General features: G+C 41.6%; 1 protein-coding gene across 3 annotated transcripts in view; it reads left to right on the top strand.

The window, feature by feature from the left end:
- trappc9 (trafficking protein particle complex subunit 9) overlaps positions 1–22,337 on the top strand; it is a 319,159-nt gene that overhangs the window by 38,045 nt on the left and 258,777 nt on the right. For all 3 annotated transcript variants that reach the window (XM_047383974.1, XM_047383972.1, XM_047383973.1), the window contains 2 exons: positions 6,080–6,206; positions 9,722–9,867. In XM_047383974.1, the coding sequence (XP_047239930.1) occupies positions 6,080–6,206; positions 9,722–9,867 (273 nt within the window). The remainder of the gene's footprint in view (positions 1–6,079; positions 6,207–9,721; positions 9,868–22,337) is intronic.

Raw genomic sequence — 22,337 nt, forward strand, 5'->3', positions numbered from 1 at the left:
GGGGCCCTTTATTAGGGGCCATCCGGTCCCTGTACGAGCGGAGCAGGAGTTTGGTCTGCATTGCCGGCACTAAGTCGGACCTGTTCCCAGTGCATGTTGGACTCCGGCAGGGCTGCCCTTTGTCGCCGGTCCTGTTCATAACTTTTATGGACAGGATTTCTAGACGCAGCCAAGGGCCGGAGGGGGTCTGGTTTGGGGACCAGTGGATTTCGTCTCTTCTTTTTGCGGATGACGTGGTCCTGCTGGCCCCCTCTAGCCAAGACCTACAGCATGCGCTGTGGCGGTTCGCAGACGAGTGTGAAGCGGCTGGGATGAGGATCAGCTCCTCCAAGTCCGAGGCCATGGTACTCGACCGGAAAAGGGTGGCTTGTCCTCTTCAGGTTGGAGGGGAGTTCCTGCCTCAAGTGGAGGAGTTTAAGTATCTCGGGGTCTTGTTCACGAGTGAGGGAAGAATGGAGCGGGAGATTGACAGACGGATCGGTGCAGCTGCCACAGTAATGGGGGCGCTGTGCCGGTCCATTGTGGTGAAGAGAGAGCTTAGCCGAAAAGCAAAGCTCTCAATTTACTGGTCGGTCTACGTTCCTACCCTCACCTATGGCCATGAACTTTGGGTCATGACCGAAAGAACGAGATCACGGATACAAGCGGCTGAAATGAGCTTCCTCCGTAGGGTGGCCGGGCACTCCCTTAGAGATAGGGTGAGGAGCTCGGCCATCCGGGAGGAGCTCGGAGTAGAGCCGCTGCTCCTCCACATTGAGAGGAGCCAGTTGAGGTGGCTCGGGCATCTATACCGGATGGCTCCTGGACGCCTTCCTCGGGAGGTGTTCCAGGCACGTCCCACCGGGAGGAGGCCCAGGGGACGGCCCAGGACACGCTGGAGGGACGATGTCTCTCGGCTGGCCTGGGAACGCCTTGGGCTCCCCCTGGAAGAGCTGGAGGAGGTGTCTGGAGAGAGGGACGTCTGGGCGTCTCTGCTGAGTCTGCTGCCCCCGCGACCCGGTCCTGGATAAGCGGAAGACGACGAACGAACTAAAATAATATTGGCCCTAGAGCAGAACCTTGTGGACCATCCCAGGTATCAAAGGGAATGTTGAAAGAAAACCGGCATGCCCTTTACCCTCATTGGTAAGATTTTATTGAATTTAACGTAAAACATAGCTACTCATATATTTAAAGATCAAAACTGTGCAGTTTAATGACAAACTATTTTTACGTTTCAAGGAAAATATGCACTGACATGAACTAAGTTTTGTTACTGTGAAGAGTTTAATATAGTTTTAATATATCACAAAAAACCCTCCTAAATCATTAATATCATTTGTTCCCTTCAAAAATGAAGGCATACTTTTAGAAGAACCATCAAGGAAAATATTTCCGCATATTGTGCATCTACAGAAACTGTTTTCTTAAAACTGTAGGTTTTTCATGATCAGAGGAGGCATTACATATGTTATTGTAAAATAATAAATAGCTTTTAAAACACATTTACAAAAACGCTAATCGCTGCTGTAAAAAGATCCACCCTCCTTGTCTTTATATAATTATAGATCCTTCTGCTTCTTCCAGATATCACTTGACTTATTCTTCTGTATCAGTATGCAGCTGGGAAGTAGGAGGTCATGGGGCCAAGTCACCTTTTTCTCCCATTTTCCATCACAAACTCTGAGTGGGTGTGACCTTAAAGAACAAGTTTCTCCTGACTTCATATATTTCTATTATAAACTGAGTAGGTGAGTTAGATGGAGCACAGTGAACCTAAAACCCTGAAGCTTCTATAAACCTCCATCCGAAGCAGCCTTTTGTTGTTTCAATGAACAAACGAAGGTCTAAAACATTCTAAGATGTTGGATATTTGCTTGTTTGATCCATTCTTGGGACTGGTTTTTGAAATGGAAAGAGGGGCTGTAGAGATCAGAAATGCCAGCTCTCCTTTAGATAACAAATCAGGTAAGCCTGTTCAAAGTAAAAACAGCATATCATGATGATTCCAGGAATTAAAGATGTACTCTCAGAGAACTCCAGTCATACACAAATACTGATAGTTAATTTGCCTTGAAAGTCTAACACCAGATCTGAGGATGACAGCCAATTAATCATTTTTCTTCCCAAGTTGAAAAAAATCTGCCTTTTGTTTTCAATCACCTTTTGTAGTCTGAGGCATTTGTGCCTTTCATCCACATGCAGACAGACTCGCCTTGGTAAAAACATTTTAGCAACACTTTTTATGGTGGATCCATGTAAAGTTGATATACAGACCACTATCCCTTTCTGTGCTAGGAACCTCAGACCCGGTTGGACCCGGTTTTATGGGCTATTCCACATCCACCTGGCTTTTTCCTGACTCTGTTTCCATTAAACTTAAAACATGTAGTGAAAACGTTAAAGACTAACAGGAAGAGGTTAAACGGTGTAAAGGAAAATGGGATCTGTGTTGATGCAGATCTTTTTCCATACATTTTTGAAAAAATATATTTACATAAAATGTCTAGACTCTGTTAGGTAGGGGCCCAGTATGTTGTCATATGTGTGTGACTGATTCCACTATTTCAACTGAACACAATTAACACAAGTAAATAAATAGTTTCAAAGCCACAATAACTTCACTCCATGAAGCAGTTAGGTAGATCACAACAGAGGTTGACGTTCATGAGAAACCACTGATTTTCCAAGTCAAAATCAGAATTTCATTAAAGGTAATTCAAATTGATTTTTTCAACTTTGAATGTGAACTTTCTGCATTTTTCTGAATTTTGCCACGCAATTAAAATTTTTCCAAAGCGTTGGATATTATTTTATATCTTTACCTTTATTCAACACATAAGAGGACTTTCTGTTTTCCTGGTGGATTGTGTCATCACTAAAACACAGGCAGACATCTTTGTTGCACATAGTGTGTGCTGTATGTCTGTATGCTTGGGGCTCATTTCCATCCCATTGACACAGAAATCTGCTCTCATAGCTGGTTGTCAGGTCATGTGCCTCGTCTGCAGTATGCTCTGCATTACTAGATGTCATTTTCAGCAGAGATTTGGTTAGCGGAACAATAACAATCTTTTACATGACCTGCCTACCGAGCAGTAATGAACACCACCGACCACTGGCATAATATGGATCTCTAGTCCTTCTGCCTTACTCATCATTGTTCGAACATCTGTAGCAATAACTTTCACACGTCCCACACAAATCCCACTAAACTGAAACTATCCCACTACCAAAAATGTAAAACTTGTTTTATAATGGCTAAATGTCTTTTTAATATGTGGACATTTTGGTAGTTTCCATTTTTCTTCATTTTGTCGTACGCGCTACGAAGATGAGAGTACAGTTTTGTGGAGAAGGTGATTCAGTGCAACCTTTTACCCTGCCTTTAAGTGTTCCCCTTCCTCCTGACAGTTGACACTTGGAGATGAGATCCTTTCACTTGAAGAAAGACGTGAAGTGTTATAAGCTGCACCCCTTTTCTCACCTACCTGTTAAGTTGTCTCTTTTCTTTTTCTGGACTGTCTGTTCCAGCTGTCAGGCTCATAAAGAGCTGCTCTGGGTTTGTCTGGAGAGGAAGCAAGGGAGAAGCTCTGTTGGAACAAAGCTCTCCCACTTAGGGGTTCTAGATATATTTATTATGCTAAGGAGCCAGCTGAACTGATTCTGCAGTGGTACTACAGTAAAGAAAAGCTGAACAAGGACTTGGTGGACCACTTTTTTTTTTTTGGAACATTCTTTATTTAAGTATATGCATTATTATGAACCCAACATATATGCATCCGTACATATTTACCTGCACACACATAATACAACAGAAAACAGAAAACAAACAAACAAAAATAAAGGATTAGTGTCTCGGCAAACAGTTAACATCCATTTCAGCAATTGAAATTGATCAAAATGGTCCTTATGGACTCACACGAGGGGTGGGTGAACCCACCCAGCGTCTTCAATAAAGAGAGAAAAAACAAAAAAGACGAAACCCACAGAAAGGACTGACACAACTTCTTAGAACCCACAACATCTTCAAGTCCTTTCTTTTTCTTTGTAGTCAAACATGAACCCCTGACCTTGAGGTAGTTTTACCTGCTGCAACATTTAGTTACGATTACTCAGATCACTTTGTAAGTCTGTGAAGAATAGCCTGGTTAAAGTAGAAGGAATGTCTACCAGTACCAATATGCCCATGGTACAGTCAGCAAAATTCCTAACATATTTGGGTATATGGATATTGACTTTAAACAGTACTGGGTAAATTCAAGAATTATTAACAAACATAAAGGATCTTTAAAATGTAATAAAAATACAATTTCAGGTGAGGAATAAATTAAGACGCCCCCAACATTTATTCACTCCTAAAGAGGCTAAAATCACACAGCTTATCACATCGGGTGGGTATGATTACAACGAGGTTGCTCAAGGAGGTATGCGCTGGTGAAAGCTCAGATGTTTAGTGTGGAAAGGAGGAAACAAGAAGGCCAGGCTAAAGGTTGCCTTAGAGAATGTTCTTAGGACAGGTTAGTCTAAAGTTGAATTATTTGGACACTTAAACAGAGGACATGTTTAGTATAAACCAACTGTGATTTATAGAGCTGGGCTGCTTTGCTGCAGCAGGACCTGGCAGCCTCCCTATCATAGAATCCACCCTAAATTGGAATGTATGTAATTAGCTTTGAACTTGTCTGTATGATTTGATTGACTTGACCTTTTTTTTTGTAAAGTGTCTTCAGATTATATTTGATGTGAATTGGTGCTATTTCAATAAACTGTTTTAAATTGAGAAGATGGTTACTTATAACAGCGTTTTTGACCAGTTTTTCTCTCTGGTAACCAACTTGTCCAAAATAAACCTTGTACAATAAGTGCTAAGCATAAGCCAATATGAGATTCTCAGGATAATTTACCTTTTAATAAAAACAGCAATGTTTTTACATCTGTTTTTTTCTGTTGAAGGATGCCTTGCTGATACAATGAGCAAACCTTCCAGAAAGAGGTTTTCACTAGAGAACCAACCACTTTCTGAGTCTACTGGAGCGGAGAGGTGTTTTAAACCCAATCAGCTCTCAGTGCTCTGTTACTTTATAGAAATTCGGAACTTGATTCACTCTTGACAACTTGTAGCTACACCCGTCCTTTACTTACAGTCTGGATCAATCACATTGTCATTGGGTCTCAGTTATTAACCTGTGATAGAGATGACAGGAGGATGCATCATGGGAGGATACAGCCTGAGGCTTTGGGTTGTTCATTCAAGGGACTATTTCCTGGACACTTATCACAGCAAACAAGGGTTAAGAGAGCCTCTTCTCAAGCCTTAGGTTTCTGTTGAACCCGATTTTTCAATTTGTTTTTTAACCTCTGGTCTATTGATAATTGATCAATTTTGCCCGATTGAGTTTTTTTTCCCAAGAACTTTGATTATTGCATCCAAGTTTTTTTTAATGAATTTATCATTTGACACTTTATAATAAATTAATTATGATGCATTTTACTTATATTGAACATACCCTGACCTGCAGTTCAACCTTCCAGGCCCCCAATTAATATTCTATTCTGTGGTAGCAGCACTTTGCTTGCTTAAACCATTGCTCCTGGTGGCGAGAGATATGAAATCACTTCGATTTATCCTTTTAGGTCATCCAATGTGTAGAACAAACAACTCATGCATAATGTAGAGTTGCATTTCTTTTTAATATGAAAAGGCTGCAATTTCCAAATGTGTTCTTATAGAGGATTGTAGTGCTACATTGTTTTTTTTTCATCAGTCAATGACCTTTTCATTGATGGACACAGTTGAACCCTGCAGAGCTAAAGCAAATTATATGGCTGGTTGAGCAGTAATGTTCTCTCGAAAGGTATTGATGATACGATAAAAGTTGGAATTTCCCTCCAAGGCCGGAGCTATCTTTGCTTGAAGCAGAACACCTCACCCATCATCATTCTCCCATTCATTTATACCACAAATGAAGCTGAATCCTCCCAGGTTTCCTGGGTCACTTTTAAAGACATTTGTGTTTTAATTGTTGTGGTGTTGCGCCAAGTCAGGGTGCTTGTGGGGTCATTGATTTTCATGCCGTTTGCGCTTTGTCATTTACAGAAAAGAAAGAGGTGACCCAGAGTCTGGAGAACTACACTTCTAAGTGCCCAGGTGGGATGGAGGCCATCACGCTCTCTGATGGACTGAAGCTCCCTCCGGTTCCCTTCACAAAGCTCCCAATTGTCCGGTAAGACTGTCAAAATAAAAACATGGCAGTAATTGGCACCTCTGGGAAAGATGTGTAAAACTCCTTAAATTAAATTTATCTTTTATTATTGCAGCACTGAAAAGTTTAAAAAAATATGGTTTTTAATTTGAGCATATGTTAAAAATATTTTTTAAACCATCCATATAAAATGAATTTAACTCTTTTTTTTTTTTTTTACTATTACCTTAATTTAAAAAAATCTATTCCAATAAGAAAACTTACACAAAACATCAGAAAACATACGACACTAACATGGCAGCAAATCGTCTGGTTGATTCTTCTGGTATGCAGGAATTATTGATAATACAGGAGTTGGACAATGAAACCGAAACACCTGTAATTTTAGTGTGGGAGGTTTCATGACCAAATTGGACCAGCCTGGTAGCCAGTCTTCATTGAATGCACATTGCACCAATAAGAGCAGAGTGTGAAGGTTCAATTAGCAGGGTAAGAGCACAGTTTTGCTCAAAATATTGAAATGCACACAACATTATGGGTGACATACCAGAGTTCAAAAGAGGACAAATTGTTGGTGCACGTCTTGCTGGCACATCTGTGACCAAGACAGCAAATCTTTGTGATGTATCAAGAGCCACAGTATCCACGGTAATGTAAGCATACCACCAAGAAGGATGAACCACATCCAACAGGAATAACTGTGGACGCAAGAGGAAGCTGTCTGAAAGGGATGTTCGGGTGCTAACCCAGATTGTATCCAAAAAACATAAACACACGGCTGTCCAAATCACGGCAGAATTAAATGTGCACCTCAACTCTCCTGTTTCCACCAGAACTGTCCGTCGGGAGCTCCACAGGGTCAATATACACGGCCGGGCTGCTATAGCCAAATCTTTGGTCACTCATGCCAATGCCAAATGTCGGTTTCAATGGTGCAAGGAGCGCAAATCTTGGGGTGTGGCCAATGTGAAACATGTATTGTTCTCTGATGAGTCCACCTTTACTATTTTCCCCACATCCGGGAGAGTTACGGTGTGGAGAAGCCCCAAAGAAGTGTACCACCCAGACTGTTGCATGCCCAGAGTGAAGCATGGGGGTAGATCAGTGATGGTTTGGGCTGCCATATCATGGCATTCCCTTGGCCCAATGCTTGTGCTAGATGGGCGCGTCACTGCCAAGGACTACCGAACCATTCTTGAGGACCATGTGCATCCAATTGTTCAAACATTGTATCCTGAAGGCGGTGCCGTGTATCAGGATGACAATGCACCAATACACACAGCAAGACTGGTGGAAGATTGGTTTGATGAACATGAAAGTGAAGTTGAACATCTCCCATGGCCTGCACAGTCACCAGATCTAAATATTATTGAGCCACTTTGGGGTGTTTTGGAGGAGCGAGTCAGGAAGCGTTTTCCTCCACCAGTATCACGTAGTGACCTGGCCACTATCCTGCAAGAAGAATGGCTTAAAATCGCTCTGACCACTTTGCAGGACTTGTATATGTCATTCCCAAGACGAATTGACGCTGTATTGGCCGCAAAAGGAGGCCCTACACCATGCTAATAAATTATTGTGGTCTAAAACCAGGTGTTTCAGTTTCATTGTCCAACCCCTGTATGTCTACTGGGACTGTAACCAGTACTGTGTGCTTTAGTCAGATGAAAATAAGATCTTTACAAACACATCAAGTTAGGTTGGTGTAAAACGATTTCTCTATGTGGAAAAGCAACTGATGCTCTCTGTTAAGTAAGGTTATTTTCCAACGGCCCTGGGATCCCTGTTAGTGTGTATATTATGAGCTACTTTAAAGCTGCAGTAGGTAACTTTTGTTAAAATATATTTTTTACAATTTTGATAAAACTGTTACTATGTTCTGACAGTAGAATATGAGACAGATAATCTATGAATAAATCAAGCTCCTTTGGCTCCTTCCAGTGGTCCTACTGCTATTGGCAGAAATACACTGCTCCCAGTCAGAACTAATCAATCAGAGCCAGGAGGAATGTCTTGGCAGGTCAATCACACTTGTGTGCGCACACCTCTCCTCTGCACAGCGCATACCGTCGTTCTAGTTAAGTTTCCCAATCTGGCTCTGATTGGTTGGTTCTAACTGAGGGCGATGTATTTTGCAAATTATAGTAGGACCACTGGGAGGAGCCGGAGGTGCTTGATTTCTTCACAGATCATGTGTTTCATATTTTACTTTCAGGACATAGTGACAGTTTTTAACAAGTATGTAAAAAAAAAATACATAAAAAAGGAAACCTACTGCACCTTTATATACTAAAATATTTTAAAGACAAATCTGGTGGACTATGCCAGAAAACTGAGAATGTGTGATTATGGGGTCTTTTAACATGATAATAATTTGAATTATATGACCAAATCAATACAGAAATGGTTCATGACACACAAAATTAACATTTTGCCATGACTCTTAGTCCCTAGACCTAAATTCTAGAAGAGAAGAGCCAGGACCCTGGATGATTAAGATAGTTTGTTCATAGAAGAATGGTCAAAGATCTTTTCTGTAGGTGCTCCAATCTTATAAAACATTAGATTATTGGAAAATAAAGGAGAATATAAATTTTCATTTCAACACTTTAACACATGGGTGAGTGTAGAGGTCTTGGACTAGTTTTGTAGAATTCTGTCATTTTTATTCTGTTGTCACCAACATGTTTAAAATTCATCCGACTTTACTCTGTTTTTCTTTGAAACCTCAATCTCAAAATGAAGCAACATTCCTTCGTATTATTGGCTGCCATACAGATCAGCAGCCCTGGAACATTTCACTAAAGAGATGGGTGTAATTTGATGTGCTTTGATGTAGCTTGACACGTTTATTACCAAAAGGAGTTCCCATATCTCGACATCTGAAGTACTTCTAATAACATGGGTTGTTTGCCATTATCATCATTCTTCTGTTTGATTGCCAGTACTACTGTTGACTGTAACAAGTCAGGCTGTTCAAAGCAGAATAAAGCAAACTAACTAGATTTAATTGCCCAGTTTAATAGTATTAAGAAACATAAAATTGAAAGAAATCTGCTTGGAGCTGGATGGGAGAGAGGTCCCTCTGATAGAAAAATCTACAACCTAACTCGTCAAGGTTCTTTTCCTAAAACTAGAAAGTTTAACTTTTTTTTTTTCAAGCTCTCTGAAACGCCAGTGCCTACAAACATCCCTGTTGGACAGAACATACATGTAGAGACATTCCAGCAACTAGTTAATGTATCTTTTTTTAAAAAGTCCATGGTTCCTAAAGATTTTGGGTAAACACCCTGCTCAAAATTGCTCGTGTCTTTGTGTTTCATTGTTTGCTGAGTTTGTAACCTTTCTCAGAAGGCCCAACCATACATCTAAGGGTTTGTTCTGTAGGAGTCATGAATTTTCAGCACTACGACTTGCATTTTATACAACCCAAGCAAATTTAACTCAATTCCTGTTAATAGTAAACCAAAGTTTGGCTAAGTTTTTTCTTACATTGACCTAAAAGCAAAACTGACATATATTTCTTTGATTCAACCCAGATCGGTTAAGCTGCTCAATCTGCCACCTAGTCTTCGACCTCACAAAGTTAAAGGCCTGCTGGGACAGAATGTGTCCACCGCCAGTCCCTTCATCTACTCGCCAATAATCATTCACAACAGAGGAGAGGAGCGCTGTAAGAAAATAGGTGAGTCCACACAAGTTTAGTTTTGCCCACAGTTGTTGGCCCATCCCAGTTCAAACTGCTGATCCCTGGGAAATGAGGGTGTTTACGACATCATTCTATAAAACGAACTGCTGCGTGCAGACTTATTCACATTCAGTGGTTTTGCTAACTCTTTGAATATCCTGAGCAATCAGGGGACCTTTAAACAATAAAACAATAAAATGTTCATCTCGACTTGTGAAAAACATTAGGGTTAATAATATTTAATTTTTACAATAGGTTATAGCTATAGTATTGTTTTCACACAAACCAAACCAAAGAGTAAACAGCTAAGTGCTTCAGCCGCTGTATGAAAGAATAAAACACATTTTCATTTTTCTTTACAGCTACTAATGGCAGAGTTGTGTGATAGAGAAGATGATGAAATGGTGAAATGCTAAAAATTACAGTGTCTAATGCAGGCCATGAATAAGATATGAGGCAATTGTGTAAGAGATATACAGTTCTGCCCAGAATTATTCATACCCCTGGGAGATATAGATTAAAAATGATCTGAATTCAACCAAAAACGTTTGTTTCTGATTGAATTGAATTGAAATACTTTATTGTAGCCATGGGGGGATTCCTTTGCAGCAGAGACCTCAAAGTCCACACATAACAATAACACAAGAACAAAAAACTGGCCATCTTAATTTCCTTTTTCAATTACTTTTACGCAATCCTATATTGATTCATATCTCCATGTTTGAAAGCCAACTTTTATTGACTCAAGGTAGCCTTAAGAGATATACTGACCCAAGGCTACATTGTAATCATTGTGTGGTGCATTTTGCTGTTTTCACAGAAAGCAATGTAACTTGACACAGTGAAAGCCAGTTCATTCAAATTATTACAAGAGTACTTAAATACTTCCCAGTTTGTTCTGTAAAAAGAACCATCAAGTTCTTTGATAGCGTTTTCTGTCCACACTGCGACCTCTTTGGCCACTCTTTCCTTCCTTGAGAGCCGACTGGTAGACAGGGGCAAGAAGGATACAGTTATGGTCCGAAGTTCCCAATTGCTCCATTGTATATGATTTAAAAGCCTCTTTAATGGTGCCATAGCTTTTGCCCAGTACCTTATTATGACTTGTTGGACATTTAACTACTGTTCAGCCAACAAGAATTCAAATCTCTCAAATTAAAAAATGTGGAGCATCTGGAGAAATACTTTGCAAGTTATGTACAAGATCTGCAATAGCAGATGTTGCATTTGCCGTGTTTGCGTTTGGAATATACACCACAGTTATGAATTCTGTGGAATTTCATAAAAGAGAAATACAGAGGAGTTCAACGTCAGTGGAGCAGAAATACTTCCTTATCCTGACATTAGTACAATAGCGTGAATTGACTTACAAGCCCACTTTCCATTCTTGTGATTTGCCAGTAAGCCGTTCATCATAATCAAGTAATATCCATCAATCTCTTAATCCTGATTCTGCAGTCGTGGGGTGGATCAGAGATGGACAAGAAGCTGAGTACAGGAAGGTAGTGGAACGCTTCGTGGCATGGTGTGGAAACAATCATCTCATTTTGAACGTGACTAAAACAAAGGAGATGATTGTAGATTTTAAGAGAAACAGGAATAAGTCAACAACTATTTCTATCATGGGAGAAGAAGTGGAGGTGGTGGAGGAGTACAAATACCTCGGTGTTCACCTGGACATCAGACTAGAGTGGAGATGCAACTGTGAAGCCATCTACAAGAAGGGACAGAGCAGACTGTACTTCTTGAGGAAGCTTAGGTCCTTTGATGTTTGCAGCAAGATGCTGCTTATCTTCTATAAGTCTGTTGTAGAAAGAGTGATCTCTTCTGCCATCATCTGCTGGGCAAGCAGCATCAGAGCCAGGGACTTAAAAAAGCTCAACAAGCTGATAAAGAAGGCTGGCTCTGTTCTTGGGACTCCTCTGGAACCTCTGGAGATCAATGTGGAAAGACAGATTCTTCATAAAATGAAGAACATTATGGAGAACCCTGAGCATCCTCTTCTTGAGACTGTCCTACAACAACAGAGTGTCTTCAGTCAGAGGCTTCTTCAGATCTGCTGTAAGACGGAGCGCTACAGGAAATCCTTCCTGCCCACAGCCATCAGCATCTACAACGGCTCTTTGGGGAAACCCTCATAATGAGCTACAACAACATTTAATTTCCCTTTGGGATTAATAAAGTATTTTTGAATTGAATTGAATTGAATCTTCAGCTGTCAACCAAGTCTCTGTCAGGACAATCACAAAAATATTCCTAAACTCTGGCGAGAACGTCACTCCTGCTTGGAGCTCATCAATTTTATTCCTTAGGGATTGTGAGTTTATATGAATGACCGATGGAAGTGGTCTGCGCAGCCTTTGAAGCACTCCTTCATTCCATCCTTGCCTTCTTGTCTGTCCCGCCTTCAGTCCGCTGTTGCCAGATCTATGTTGCTGCTCCAGATCCCCTCCACTTCTGCAATTCTCTCTTCTCTTTTGTATACCAGCCAGGTGCTTCCAATGCTCCGCATATTCCCAACAAATCTCTAATGGCATACCGACCGGCAAGTACCCAGCAGCCGAGTGTCTACATTTTGTACGGAAATCATGGCCATCCTTGAGTCATTTAGGTTGGTTAATGTTGAAGTTCATGTTCATGTTCATAAGAGCGCTCAGAAAAACCAAATTTGTGACAAAGACAATAAAAAATTCCACCAAATCCAGGATGAATTTGTGATAAAATCCGCAATAAAAGCCAGTTAATAAACTTAGACGAACAGCAGAACACAATTTGTTAACTCAGCAACACACGACGGGGGCACAAACACTGCTGCCTTTCGCCGCAGCACGTCAGCTCCATTGATTGGAAATGAGACAGGCATCTCTCAAAAAGTAACAAAACAATGTAAAATAAGTGAAAGTTTGGGGGAAAAATATTTTTTTGAATAAAATAAAAATATTTTTGTTTACAGTTACTTAAAAAAATTCCGTATATTCTTCTCAGTCAGTGGAATAATCTTTTATTGGCAATACAGCAATCAAATCCTAATAAGTGCTAACCAGCTTTTTGCATGCTTCCACTGCTATTTTGACTATCGTTAGTTTATTTCCTGTAAAGTTTTTATATTTTTACTAAATGCCTGTACGCTGTGAGCAATCTCTGTACGATGTGGTACTAATGCCAAAAAAAATACTCGTACTTGTCGTCTTCCGCTTTATCCGAGACCGGGACGCGAGGTCAGCAGACTCAGCAGAGACACCTAGACGTCCCTCTCCCTAGACACCTCCTCCTGCTCCTCAGGGGGAGCCCAAGGTGTTCCCAGGCCCTCCAGCGTGTCCTGGGCCATCCCCTGGGCCTCCTCCTGGTGGAGGACGGATCGACAGACCGCTCCATTCTTCCCTCGCTCGTGAACAAGACCCCGAGATACTTAAACTCCTCCACTTGAGGCAGGAACTCCCCTCCAACCTGAAGAGGACAAGCCACCCTTTTCCGGTCGAGAACCATGGCCTCGGACTTGGAGTAGCTGATCCTCATCCCAGCCGCTTCACACTCGGCTGCGAACCGCCCCAGTGCATGCTGTAGGTCTTGGCTAGAAGGGGCCAGCAGGACCACGTCATCTGCAAAAAGAAGAGACAAAATCCACTTGTCCCCAAACCAGACCCCCTCTGGCCCTTGGCTTCACCTAGATATCCTGTCCATAAAAGTTATGAACAGGATCGGTGACAAAGGGCAGCCCTGCTGGAGTCCAACATGCACCGGGAACAGGTCCGACTTGGTGCCGGCAATTTGAACCAAACTTCTGCTCCGCTTGTACAGAGACCGGATGGCCCCTAATAAAGGGCCCCCGATTCCATACTCCTGGAGCAACCCCACAGGGCATCACGAGGGACACAGTTGAATGCTTTCTACGGTGTCCACAAAACACATGTGTACCGGTTGGGCAAACTGCCATGAACCCTTGAGTACCCTGTAGAGAGTATAGAGCTGATCCAGTGTTCCATGGCCGGGACAAAAACCACACTGCTCTTCCTGAAGCCGAGGTTTGACTATCGGCTGGACTCTCCTCTCCAATACCCTGGCGTAGGCCTTACCAGGGAGGCTGAGGAGTGTGATCCCCCTGTAGTTGGAACACACCCTCCGGTCACCCTTCTTATGAACGGGGACCACCACCCCAGTCTGCCAGTCCAGAGGTACTGTGCCCGAGCTACTGTGCCTGTCGTGGGATTGCCCCCGGGACAGGCACTGCAGACCTTACGGCTGCAGCTACGGGCGACAGCATCGACAATAGATGCGGAGAACATGGTCCACTCGGACTCTATGTCTCCAACATCCTTCAGAATCTGGTCAAAGCTCTCCCGGAGGTGAGAGTTGAATATATCCCTGGCCAAGGGGTCCGCCAGACGTTCCCAGCAGACCTTCACTATGTGCTTGGGCCTGCCAAATCTGTCCGGCTTTCTCCTCCCCCAGCAGATCCAACTCACCACCAGGTGGTGATCAGTGGACAACTCAGCCCCTCTATTCACCCGAGTGTCCAAAACATGTGGCCGAAGGTCTGATGATACGACAACAAAGTCGATCATTGACCTCCTGCCTTTGGTGTCCTGGTGCCAAGTGCAGTGATGGACGCCCTTATGTTTGAACATGGTGTTCATTATGGACAATCCGTGACTAGCACAGAAGTCCAATAACAAAACACTACTCTGGAGTGGCCCACAGGGAGAGGCGGCGGGCTGGGGTGGGTTTGCTTGTTCCCCCCCGGCTCAGCCGTCTCGTGTTGGGGTTTACCCCAGTGGATGAGAGGGTCGCATCCCTACGCGTTCGGGTTGAGGACATGTCTCTGACTGTCGTTTCGGCCTACGGGCCGAGCGGTAGTGCAGAGTACCCGGCCTTTTTGGAGTCCCTTTTGGGGGAGCTAGATAGTGCCCCTCCCGGGGATTCCATTATTCTGCTGGGGGACTTCAACACCCACGTGGGAAATGACAGTGACACCTGGAGAGGCGTGATCGGGAGGAATGGCCTCCCCGATCTGAATCCAAAAAACATAACTGAGCATAATCTTTTTTTGTGTGCTTACACAAAAATAAATACGGATTTTCATCATCTTAAACTCTGTTTTAGAGATCCATTGCAGAATTATCCACTTCATTTCTGAACTCTATAACATATTTTGACCCAGACATGTACAAAAGGAGTCCAGATTAATTTGCAAAAAGTAAAAGTAGCTCCACACCAAAGAAGAATCTACAATTCAGAAACTACCTTCAATGATTTTAAGTCTATGGCCATGTCTTCCTATATTGCTCATACTATATTATGAGCACTATAGTATAAGCACCAAAACGGTGCTCGCCCCACTCCCTGATGGAATGTTGCCCTGGGCAGTGAGCCATGTCGCCCATATCAAAAATCCACCTCTTGGCAAATAACATAGTTGATAGTCAGTTGAATTAAGATCTAGAGAATTTGGTGGCCAAGTCAACATCTCTAACTGCTCACTCTGTCTTTCAGACCAACCTTGAGCCATTTTTGCTGAGTGACAGGGTTATGGACACTTTTCAGTATTGGCCTATCAGTCGTATTCAGCTCCAGCCACATAAAACCACAATGTACTTATTTTCTTCTTCTTTTAAATTGGCATGAGCTTTAACCTTCAGAATGTTTGTACAACTCCCCGGCCCCCACACCCACCCACCCAGAAGGGAAGATCAATGTTTTTCTCTCCACCTGTATGTGGTTGTATTTTATTAGTACCCATAAATGTACGGCTATCATCAGGGCCCAGATGTATCTTTGTCTTTTAATTGCATTTGTAAATATAAATTATTTTGTTGTATTACAAGATTAGATTGGAGCCTGCAGCGATTTCCATAAACCACTTGAATCCAAGATAAAATCCTTACTAACTACAGGAGCAAAACAACAAAAGCAAACTCATTTAGTCTAAAAGACACCCACAAATGTGATTACACCCGCTGTGCCACTATATGTTTTCACACGTTTACGAAACCCATTAAGAACCAATCTGCTCAGACAAGTGTTTCTATAGTCGACTTGATTAACTTCTAATAATTTCAAAAACACAAACTTTATGAGTCTTAACCTTTTCAGCCTTTGGAGCTGCTCAGCCATATGACCTGGAGAATGTGGTGATCAAATCATCTGGTCAGATAACCAGTAGCTCATAAAGGAATTTATCTCCTTGTTCTTCCTCTTGCCAATGTAGAAAGTGAGTCTTCAAACAGGTAACCCCGGCACATGCAGCTTTTTAGGTTTCTACTATATGTAACCAGCACTAAAGCATCACACTAAGTCATCTCTTCTGTCAACTCAATTATGGAGATTTTAGATAAGTGGTTATGTTCATGAAAGTTTGGTCTGTCAGTACATTAATGATCTGTTATTGTGCACTTCTTTAAGTCACCCAGAATGATTCAGATCGATGCGCAGCCATAAAACAGGAGATTCTTCTCTGTAATTGCTCTGAGACTGTTTACGAACGGATGAGAGGCTATCTGTTACAAAGCTGGATGGGCATACAGGGAGGTGACTTTTACTATATCTGCTCTGTGAGTGTTTGGACTGTGACATCTAATGTATATGTTTGGCTCTGTGCTCTGCTTTATTGGATCTGAAACGCAACAATAACTATTAGCCCAAAATGTTGACTTTTACTTTTATGGGCACTTAGTGCTTTTTACATCTGTAATGACTTTGCAATGGCGCTTAATTTTAGAAGCACTAAGCATGGCAGTGATCCTACATATGTTACTTGGCTTGATGAAAAATGTTGCGGCCATAGAAACCAACATGTGTAAGGCAAGATTTCTTTTAGTATATGGTCGCATTGGTCTTTAGCTGTCAGAAATGCATGAATCTGCGCTTGTTGAGTCAAAATGTTCACTGGGACATGTGACTCTGATATTGCTGTAAAATTGTTATCAAAGTTTTGGCAGTGACACATATTTATGCTTTGACTTATATATTTGTTTTTGAATTAGGGAACAATCTATATATTTCATAACCTTTAGCAGGTTTACATTAAAGTTGCATCAGTCAGTTTTGTGGCCAACTTCTGATCTCCAGTATTTAAGTTTTGTCCCAGCCATAGCATTTCATCCAATTTTGATTTCTCTTTAGGAGCTATAATATTAGAAGCATTTAAAATATGTTATTCCAGCCTTGTTGTCATGAGTGATCAATAATTATATTAGGGACCATGGTGATATCATGCTGGTTGCATATGAGGGCTTTTACTATAAATCGGGGATTAAATCTTTTAAAGCAAAATGATTACAGATCATTATATCTTATTATATTAGCATCTTATATTACTGATCAACAATAAAAAAAAAAAAACATACATCTCCGTTTGCATTTTGTAGAAAATGTAGACTTTTCAAGTCCAAAATATTCAATGTCAAGCAGAGGCTGGCAGTGCAGCAACTTTGCTGTAATTCATTCAGCCTTCCTGTTGCCTGCTCTCTCTTACAGCATGAATGAAAATATGTGCTGATCTGTCGTAGAAGGCACAGTTTCCTTTATATTGCTTTCACCATATTTGTGCTTCCTCTGACTTTATTTTCAAAATTCTTACTGATACCAAAAATACAGCCATATTCAAATAAATTTGATTATTATAAAAGTTCATTTATATCAGTAGCTCAGTTCACTAAGTGAAACACATTATACAGATTATTTTTAAACAGACTCGTGTTTTCAAGCCATTATTTCTGTTAATTCTGAACATTTAAGATTAGAATATTACATTAGACCAATAAAAGAAACCTTTTATTACAAAAATGTGGGATCCATTTATGTTTAATAAAAGTTCTTATTCTCAAAAGGTACTTTTACAGTGCTTTCACACCAAACCTTTGGAATGCTTTTTACCATCCCAGAGTACGGTTTCTGGAGCGGATCATGCTTGTGTGAATCCTTCCCAGACCCTGAAAAGGACCAGAGAACCGTAACTTGGCACAACTGCCGGTCCTGACACGGTTAATCCAGACCCTTCAGAGGTTCGCTTGCGGTTTCAATGCATGCTTTTCCCAGCGTAGCATATGTAACGTAAGAGCAGCACATTTGAGTAGTAGAAGAAAAAGAAAAACCAAGTAGGAGCGGAACTCTGAAGAGAAAACGGTTTCAAAATGTCTCGTGGGGCTACGTGGAGTAGTGAAGAGGTGCCGGCATACAACTACATGTATAAACCAAAGTAGCGACAGAAACCCAGAAGAGACGGACTTTCTTTTTTGTGCTGTTTTGTTTTTTGATCAGTGCAATACTGGAGCAATACTGTCATTGAAACAATCTGTCGCAACTTCATGACTTTGTTTGGTCCGGTCTAAAAATCTCTGTGTGAAAGCAAACTGGGACAACTGATGGTGTTAATTTTCTGACTTTTACCTCCGGACCGGACCGGCAGTGTGAATACGCCCTTTATACGATAAATGAGCCTCATCAGAACCCATATTCTAATTTATTGAATATAACTGTAGCTACATTTCAACCTTCTTCACTCAGTGACAGCAGCCAAGTCATAGTGTTGTTCTCCGTGCTGCCTGATAGCAAATAGTAGGGTTACCTATGGGATAAAAGAACAGATTATTTTTTAATTTCAAACCATCCAATTCAACCTTCTATTTTCAATCAAGCTGAAAATAAACGGTTGCCATCATATTTTTCAATGCATCTTTAGTTTTTGTTAGGTAATACCAAATATTTCTGAGATAATTCCATATTAGTAGTGTCCTAGCTCCTTTGAAACTCTTTTTCCATTCTCAATATCAGCTTTCTAACCCAAAGTCTGACTGTTTGGTGAAAGCACTTCATTGCGTCCGTTATGTTTATCTTTGAAAGTAGGGGCATCTTTGCTGAAATCTTGTCAGAAGAGTGTTGTCCAGAAATATCTGCAAAATGAACCCTACCCACTTTATGTCAAGGTAGAGCGGCATTGAGAGCATTGATCATGTTGTGTGCACTTTATCATGAGAATGTTCCTGTGCCTACTGGATGTCTTGAAGCATTCTTGTGTTCAATTGAACCTCTCCCATTGAAGTTCTTAATGATCCAGAAATCTGTTCTTTCTGGAGCAATGTGAGACCATTTTGATGTCGAAGTGATGATGTCTCCATGCCTTTCTTTGGAGGTTATAACTTGTTACATAAGAAGACAATTATCTGAAGCACCTTCTACCCTCTTTTATAGCAGTCAGTTTGTTCATCAGATTGAAAAAGTGATATCACATCTCTGGACTTTCTCATAACTTAACTCGTGCTTATGATAAATAAACTTGTAAGCTGATGAAGCTCTTTGATCTCCCTATCCATTTTTCTGAAAACAATGGGAAATATGGCAGATTATTGCTGTAAAATTGAAAAATATAATTTTGGCACTGCCACAACTTTGGTCCTGACTATAGATGCTTCTTGAATGAGAACCACTCAGTCACCACTACCAACTCCAAAATTGCAAAAGCAGCACCCAACCTGACTATAATAGGAATGAAAAAGTTGCTCTAATGCCTTAAACTCTTCTTGGATGAGTATTACAGCCCAAGTCATTGTGCTGGCCTTTAAATTCCTCAGTTTGCAATCTGGCTCATTAAGTGTTGAATGTAGCATAATTTTCACAGTTTAAGGAAACATCCCCCATTAATCCATGACAATCCACAGCAAGTTTCTCCCTACAAACTCTGCAACCTGGGAACTTGTTAGAAAACTTTTCCAGTTTGGTCTTTTACTCCAGAGCCTCTTTAGACACTTTTAAACTTCTAAGGGGGTTAAACTTTCCACTTTTACCTATGCCTTAAAGCACTTTTACTGTTATTCATTTGGTCGAGATCTGAAGGTTGAAAATTAAAGCCTCAGTGGTTGATACCACAAAATCCCTATGTCTGTTTCTCTTAGACAAATGGATATTACCTCAAACAGTCAGGATATCTTGAATGTATTCATTCATTCATCTTCTATACTGCTTATTCCATAGTGGGTCATGGGGGGCCTAGTGCTTCTAGGCAGTCTAAGGGCGAGAGGCAGGGTACACCCTGGACAGGTCACCAGTCCATCGCAGGGCAACACAGAGACACACAGGACAAACAACCATGCACACACTCATTCACACCTATGGGTAATTTAGAGAGACCAATTTAACAGTAATGTTTTTGGACTGTGGGAGGAAGCAGAGTACCCAGTGAGAACCCACACATGCACTGGGGAACATGCAAACTTCATGCAGAAAAACCACACACAAAATAGCACATAATTCTGAAACATTGTCAAACGTTTTTCACTGCTACAATTTTGAAAATGCGGTGCCAGTACTTTACAGAACAACCTTTCGCTGCAATTACAGCAAGTCTTTTGGGGTACTGGGGTATGTCGCCACCAGCTTTGCACATTTGGAGATTGAAATTCTAGCCCGTCATTGCCAGAAATAACTCAATATCTGTCAAACAGGATGTAGAGCATCTGTGAACATTAATTTTCAAGTCTTGCCAAAAGTTGTCCATTGGATTTAGGCCTGGACTTTGACTGGGTCATTCTAACAAATGAATTCAATTCAATTCAATTCAAAGATACTTTATTGATCCCCGAGGGGAAATTAGAATTCCAGTACAACCTATCCAAACATACATCATGACACAAGACAAGGGGGGACGGGTCACCGAGGCTTTGCTGCCCACTCACAGGCGCTGCCCTTGCTAGATGAGAAAAGAGGCCACATTAGGTAAGTAGAGGGGGAAAAAAAATCATATTTCACACTTTATCCTTAGCAGGATACAGTTTGAGATTGCAAAAAACCTCAGCACAAAGAAGCAACAAGTTGACAAAACAACATCATGCCGGGAACGGTGAAGGTGGTGTGAGGGGTGCATATGTTTATCTTGAGCATGTGTGTGTGTGTGTGCAAGTGAGTGTGTGCAAGTAAGTCCATGAAGCACTGTCACAGAGGCCATTGTCCTTGATGGTTCGTTGGAATGCACATCAACCGGCCAAGTTCTGAGCAGGTCCACAGATGTCTTCAGGGAAGGGAGGGGGCAGAGGGAGCAGAGCGTCATGTTTACATAACTTCCAAGAGAAATTGAAGATAGCCAGCCATCAAGGCCGTGCAGGGGAGCCAGATTCAGAAAAACAATAATTATTTGGGTTAGGCTGACTCTTAATTTTCCGTCAGCCTTGAGAGTCTCGCTGGTGCTTCTCAAAGGCGAATCCAAACAGCCAAATTCCTGGTCTTTCTGCCAGATCCGAGCGAACAACTTTCTCCAAGATTTATCCCATTTCACCCCTGAGTCCAGGAACTGCAACCTGCGTGCGATCCTGTGTAAGGATCACATCCAGTCTGCAATTCAGCTCACGTAACATCTCAGTCTGAGTGTTGATCGCTCTGAAGATCCTATCACACATGCCAGGCAGCCTTACAATGGCCAGAACAGCTGCTGACATTCTCCGAATTTCTCAATATGCCAGGTAACCGCTGACTTCAAAAAGCAGAAATCAAACATCCAATTATATACACATCTTCCACATCCTCGACTGACATTATCGACAGACACACAATCCTCCACTTCTGCCAGGAGTCCATTGTGTATCCGGAGAAAAATGTCCCGTCTGGGCAAGTGGGCTCTCCCGACCCCTGTCTTCTCGTCGAGAAAATTTTATCAATTGCATTGAGAGACTAGCTGACCAAATCCATATTTTGGAAGAATTTGGAAGATGTGCAAAAAGAGGCTCCAAAAAAGACAAGACACAGAGCTGAAGCAGGGCAGATATGGGAGGGGTGCGGGAGACAGAGAAAATGCGTCCACCTCCACCGAGAGCAGGAAAAGAAATAGGGTTTCATCTAAATTATTCCATTGTAGCTCTGGGTGTATGTTTAGGGTTATTGTCCTGTTGGAAGGTGGACCTCTTTTCTCCAGCCTCTAGCTTCCCTATCCCTGCTATAGACAAGCATCCCCACGGCATGATACTGGCTCCACCATGCTTTCTGCTGTGGTGGGAATGGTCTAGTAGAAATATGTGCAGTATTTGTGAAACGACTAAAGGTGCTACATCCATTAACATTTACTTTTCCTTCCCATAGAAAGGACTCCTAGATCAGTGCTTCTTTGTTCTCTTTGTGTCTCTGCCCTGTTCTCTCAAACCCCCACTGAGCCTGGTTTTGTTGGAGGTTTCTTCCTGTTAAAAGGGAGTTTTCCTCTCCACTGTCGTTACATGCATGCTCAGTATGAGGGATTGCTGCAAAGTCAACGCCAGTGACTGTCCACTGTCGCTACATGCTCATCCAGGAGGACTGAATGCTACAAATCTCTGACTCGATGCAATCTGCTGGGTTTCCTTAGACAGAATTTTTTTTATCCAATTTGAATAAATAACTGAATCTGACTGCACTGTTCAATGGTTAGGATTAATTGGAATGTATGTACCTGACTTTTGTGAAGTGCCTTGAGACGACATGTGTTGTGAATTGGCAATATATAAATAAACTGA

Source organism: Girardinichthys multiradiatus, chromosome 13 (assembly GCF_021462225.1).
Source record: "Girardinichthys multiradiatus isolate DD_20200921_A chromosome 13, DD_fGirMul_XY1, whole genome shotgun sequence".
Lineage (NCBI taxonomy): Eukaryota > Metazoa > Chordata > Actinopteri > Cyprinodontiformes > Goodeidae > Girardinichthys > Girardinichthys multiradiatus.